Source organism: Metopolophium dirhodum, chromosome 9, assembly GCF_019925205.1.
Source record: "Metopolophium dirhodum isolate CAU chromosome 9, ASM1992520v1, whole genome shotgun sequence".
In the NCBI taxonomy this organism is placed as follows: domain Eukaryota; kingdom Metazoa; phylum Arthropoda; class Insecta; order Hemiptera; family Aphididae; genus Metopolophium; species Metopolophium dirhodum.
In genome coordinates, this window is record NC_083568.1 from 29,039,072 (window position 1) to 29,045,895 (window position 6,824).

Consider the following 6,824-nt stretch of genomic DNA (forward strand, 5'->3'; position numbering starts at 1 on the left):
AGAAAATTTCGCGATAATCCGATCTGCTAGTCTGCCCCTGGTTCCAACCTTACCGTATCAAACCTACAGGCTAATAACCTCAGTCGTCGAAGCTATAATACAACAAAAAAATTAAAAATTATTCATAAAAATTATTTTCAGAACATTTACCGCTGTTGGATACGTTGTATAACGACATCTTCAAACGGAAACCCGGTCAATTCATACCGGATCAGAAAAACAGAAATTTACTGTACAACATATTCTACCAATATTTCGTTATGCAATTTTTCGATGCAAATTTCAACTTGACGGTTCGTAATACTTACTAATTACAATAATAATGTTACGCTGCGGGCGCGTTTAAAGCGATATGCTGTACCTACCACTAAAAAACCGTACGTTGAATAATAATTGTGTATTGTCCGTTGCACATTATATTATAGGTAACGGCTTCTCAATTGTACGGCTGTGACCCTGTGACGGAGAGATTGCTAAGATCGTTCTACGGTGGTAAGCTCCAGACATTGAAATCTAAAAATAAACATTATGCGCCGCACAGTTCGTTCGAACTACGCAGAAACGTAAATGAAAAGAAAGGCTTATTTAACTGGCTGTCCACAAAAGTAAATAAAACAATAACGATAAAAATATACTTATTTTTCAAAAAAAAATGTGTTTTAAATGTTTTGAATAATTGACATGGACAATTTGTGAAATAGCTCCGTAAAATGATCGGCCCGAAATTCAGACAGGCCGAGTTGTTGAGCACAAGTCATTTGTTATTGGTACTGTCGACGGTTTGGGTACGTGAACATAATCGAGTGTGCGACGAATTGTCACGGAAGTCGCCGTCGTGGACGGATGAAGAACTGTACACCACGGCCAGGAAAATTGTGACTGGTCAAATGATGACCATCATGATGAACGAAATTCTAAATGTGAAACTCAGACCGGAAGTGTACCACCATCGAATTGAAAACATCAGTTGTTCCGGCTCGCCTATTGAACTGTTTTTGACGATGTTCCCTGCATCAAGTCTGCCGGAAAAATTGGAATACAATTCAACTAAATTGACAAGCAACACCAGGTAAATCCAAGACTTTCGATACACCTGTAACTTAAAAACCATAGACGAAAAATGTTGACCCTTACGAATGTTAGGTTTGATTGATAATTTGCAGAGTAAGGTGCGTGTATAGGTAATAGGTATAGTGTATAAAAAGCTTTTTGCAGGTACCAACTCGGATAATATTAATGATTTAACTTTTAAGGGCGTCGAAGAGGATGCGTTTTTAGTATACAAAAACATGCCTTACAGGAAAAACTCTCACGCCCTGTAAATAGTCTGATTTCGTTAATTTTTTTTTTTATTTATAAGAAGAGAACATTATGCAGGTCGGATCAAAGCACGATTTTCAAAATTATAATTATGGAAGTTAAAATATATGCATTTGAATAATGTACAATATTCGTTATTTTTCAAAAATATTTTTCTAGCATTATTTATTTTATAAAGTAAAATCAAAATACGGTCTTCAATCCACAACTCGAAAAAAGTTCTAGTCTTTCAGATAAAAAAAGGTGGGCAAGTGGGTGTCGCTCTACTGTACAGTAGATTACAAATGAGTCACTGTAATGGATGGTGTTAAACTTGAATTCAATGATAATTTAATATCATTGTTTAAGAAACACAATTCTGAGCGAAGACGGTCAGTCGGCCTATGATATTACTAAATATATTTTATGATATGATTGTGAATAAAGAATTCATATATAACCTATTTACGTGGAACGTTGTTTTAATTTTTCAATCTTTAGCTAAACAAGTTGAACGTTTTATACATTTTTAACTACAAAATAATTATCAAATTTTAAACTTGATAAATTTTGGCAAAATTCGAACTTTAAATGCTTATAAAAAAAGTTGGGCCTGTGTATTTTTAATATTTTTCAACTGCTGTTGTAGTAATTTTATACCAGGAGCCTTGTTTTACATTTTCACGCTTTTTAGCCAAACAAATACAATTTTATTGATATTTGTAGAAAAAAAAACTAAAAAAATTGAAATTTATTTATTACACATTTTCGTAATTTTTACGTATTTTGTCAATATTTGAACTTTAAATGATTATAAAAAAAAATTGTGGGTATGGATTTTTAATATTTTTCATATATTATTGTAACAAGGAGCCTTGTATTACATTTTAAAGATTTTTTACCCAACAAATACAATATTATTGACATTCATAGAAATAAAAACTAAAAAAAATTGTAACTAAAAATTCTGTAAACAATCCAAAACAAATCGAAATTATATCGTGTATAGAAAATTTTAATATAAACAACCAGTGAAAATTTCATATATCTACGGTCATTTGTTTTAAAGTTACACCAAAAACTAAAATCGATCTTGTCAAAAATATATAGATATTAGATTAACCTAACTTTTTGTTTCTCTTGTCGCTTTTGGAAATTATTGGGAATTTTAAACTTTGACCTCCCCAATACACTAACAAGATACTGAAGTTGAAAATCGAAGCATTATTTCATTGTGAAACCAATAAATTCATCGCTCCGCTCAAAATCTAAAAAAAAAATATAAAAATTTAAAGCATCATATGTTTTTTTCCCGTGAAGTAATTTTTTTTGATATAATACACTGCGTATCAAAAATATACCGTGTATATAAAGATTTCATTTTCAAATTTTATTGAATTGCGAACAATTGGAAAAATCAGTACCCTTTAGACGCATTTAATTAAACTATGACAATAAGCATTTAGACGTTCTCCACGCATGCAGCCGGCTCTGGTAGCCAAACTAGAGTTCCTACGCAGTTTTACATAGCTTTTTATTCGTGGATATTGTCCTTCATATTATAGTCACATCTTTAAATTAAAAACGAAAGGCTTCGCGCTCAAATAATGAGAAATATAATAAGGTTTTTTTAAAGAATGCGTTATGAATTTATGATAATATATTAAAACGCTTCAAACTATGATATAATTATAATCATCAACTAATAGGTAGTAGGTACTATTGTACCAGTACCCATATACTCTAGATAGCTTACCCGAAACTATAGAGAGACGCTAGTGAAATGAGACTATAACATGTGGGAAACTTTCTAGTCCCCGGAGAGCTAATTTCAGAAAAATAAGCGACTTCGATAAGATAAACATTATGCATATTATTATATTATGCGTGTATACAATTCGATTTGTCTATACTTTTAGACAAATTTCGGAAGATGACTTAAAAAACACCCTGAAATTTATGGTGAATTCAAAGATGGGCATGGTCACAGCCCACAATGACGGTGTCGTGACGGAACGCCTTACAAGGAAAATAATGACAACCTCAAGAGAAAATTGTTTACAGGGATTTAATAACTATAGAAGGCTGTTAGGGCTGCCTGCTTACAAAAGCTTTTTCGATTTGACCGGAAATAATGAAACCGCAACTGAATTGAAAAATCTGTATAGTACTGTGGAAGACGTGGAGTTGTTAACCGGCGTATTGACGGAAAGATCCAGTTCCGGAGCCCTACCCACAGCCGAAATCCTGTCGAATAGTTTTATCATTAATGCAATCTTGACAAATAATATCACCGCCAAACACTCGTGGGTACCAGACACGTTCGGTGGCGTAGAATTTTTCGACTTAGTTAAGTCAACCAGTTTAAAGTCATTGGTGTATCGAAACGTGGATGTGAATCGTGACGAGTTACCGGTTCACCTTTACATAAAATAAGTATATTGATACTATAATAATATAATTACTGTAAGAGTAGGACTACAAAGATTAAAATATCAGTAGAATTTAAAAGTATATTGTGTCACCACAACCCCTCGTCCCCTGATCATTGCTCATCCACTGATTACCTCATCCATCGTCCCTCATCATTTCTGGTTCCTGATCCCCGTATCCCGCCACCCGGTCTATACGTACGTGACGTATATTTAACCAACCTCCCCGCCACCATGCTGCCATTGTGTATCAGACAACGTCTTTGTTTGATTGTTATGTAATACATCTGAGAAAAACAACATTCATCAGGACTATTCATGCATCGAAATGTTTGTATGCTAATAAAACCTTAACTATTGTTAATCAACAATACATATATTTTAAGAACGTATGAGAGAAACATACATGTAACAGCCATATCACTTATGTAAAATTTATTTTTTATATTCTGTATCACACCCACCATATTATTGTACATATACCTCTCTTGATCACTAATCCTTGATCCCTTATTGACACTTACCGACACTAATCCTTGATCCCTTTATTCTCTGATCTGGTGTTCTATATTTTTCATGCCTGTGCATGGGAAAATGCATAGACGAACGAGCATACAACAACTTACATATCAATAACCTGACCGACATATATCTTTTAATTCATGCATGTGCACGGAAAAAACACACACCGTTACCAGTCACAGTCACCACCAACTACATAATATATTTTATCACCGCATACGTACAACAGTCATATCACTTGTGTAATATTTTTATTTTACCGTGTGTATACAACACAGGCATATCACCTCCGCCGTATAATATTGTATGAGTTATAATATCAGAAAATTAAGAACTATTCGACAGTATCTCTCATTTCAGTAGATTCTTTACGCGGTTTATAACCAAAATCTCGAAATACACAATAATTAACGTTCCATCTGTAGTATTGTAGTAATATCTTTATCAATTGAACATTTATACATTTTCATATTATTAGTCATTTTCCATACAGGCTCATGCTGCAATGAGCATATAGGTGGGAACATACATACACTCTTTTTCTTGTATCTTTATAGTTTATATACACAATACTATTATTTAAGCTATCCTATCCTGAATGATATTACAGTCTACAGATACCTACTCATATTTTTAATCAATCATACCTACATTATTGAAGTATTGTATGAGATTACATACATTAGACTAAACACTCATAGCTTATATACACATACATGGATTATAGGTATATAAGAGAACAAATAAATCTCTTTAATTGTTATTATTGTACTATTATTCGTTAAGTGCTGTGGTAATTATTTATATATATATATATATAATATAACAATAAGTAAAAACCATTATCTAGCCATCACTAATTAGTTCTACAGTTATACATGAACATGTGAAACATAGTATGATATGCAAACCCACATTAAATCATTATAATATACATATTTGACATTACAAACGCACATAATATAAACATTTTCATATAAACATACATTTAAATACCACTTTTATGAAGTACTTGGATCTGACCTTGAAAACTCCAATAATACCATAATGTTTCTACAAAAAACCAAACTGTATAACCTTATCTAATTATATTGTCTTCTTTTTTTTTTTTTATTCTTCTATTAATCTCTACTTTGTACAATGTACACCCTTAAACTTATGATAAAGTAATAACCAAAATTGTTTATAACCTTATAATGTAAATATTGTAAGCCAATAACCTTTGTTGTTGAGGCTTTTAATAAAATAATAAAAAAAAAAAAACATTCATATAAACAAATCAATAGGTCATCTACATATAGGCATACACATATTATATTACATATACACACACTTGTATAAATCCTTATATATACTGATATATTTAAACAGTATTCATACATAAATACATACATACACACACACACACACACACACACACACACACACACACACACACACACACACACACACACACACACACACACACACACACACACACACACACACACACACACACACACACACATACATACATACATACACACACATACATACATACATACATACATACATATATACATAAATACATACATACATACATACATACATACATACATACATACATACATACATACATACATACATACATACATACATACATACATACATACATACATACATACATACAGCTCCCTTCCACAAAAACAAATTCTCAAGATACCGCCAAATTAGAGAACTAGGACACCTAGCCCCCGCCATCCACCCTCGCATAAGACTACCTCCAAAAACTTGCCACCTCGAGTGGGCCACAGAACAAACCAACATCTGGGACTTTCCATCCCCATCATTAAGATAGGCTACAGCCTGAAATAGGAAACGACCTATCGGGTCGGTCAAATAAGTAAAGCAAAGCAAAGAGTTAGGCAGGAAATATATATATTTTATCGCTTTACTCGACCCACAATTTGTAAATATATAAATATTCCATAGAAATAAACCTACGTGATTACTCATAAATCAGTGTTACATTTTATTCACGATACGGGCAGTCCGTCAGGATGATCCGTATCGTGGTTTGGTCTAGTTTTAAGTAATTGTGAGGAAGTTTAGCTTCATTTGCGACTTTGTCTGCTGTTTTGTTGCCAGAAATACCGACGTGGGAAGGGACCCCCATGAAAGTGATTGTTTTATTGGTTGTTGATGTCAATTCATGGATATGCTACACTAGTTCATTCTTAGATTTAGTGATAGTGATTTGAAATTGGTTTTAAGGCACTCGGAGAGTCACTTATGACATCAATAGAATCCGAATTTGAGGAGGAGGCGATTATCAGTTATTATTGGTGCTGGGTATTAGTGAAAATTTTTGATTTTTATGCCCTATGATTGCCGAAAAAACATTAACATTTTTGGTACGTAAGTGTATATAGATGTACTTCTGGATTATTGTTGGGATATTATTTCCAAGAAGAGATTGCAAATGACAGTGCTGTCAGTGGAGTATTGATATGGGGAGAGCACCACCAAAGGGGAGATGAACGTTGTATTTTGAGTTGGTAGAGAGAGGATTGTGGGGTATGTTGCTGGATA

The 6,824-nt window shown here is 32.9% G+C and overlaps 1 protein-coding gene across 1 annotated transcript; it reads left to right on the top strand.

Moving 5' to 3' along the window:
- Positions 1-226: 226 nt before the first annotated feature.
- LOC132953058 (prostaglandin G/H synthase 2-like) lies at positions 227-3,735 on the top strand. The gene is given in 4 exon segments (XM_061025607.1): positions 227-293; positions 426-567; positions 658-1,069; positions 3,219-3,735. Coding segments are annotated over 4 exon segments (1,104 nt in total). The 5' UTR covers positions 227-260.
- The last annotated feature ends 3,089 nt before the right edge of the window (positions 3,736-6,824 follow it).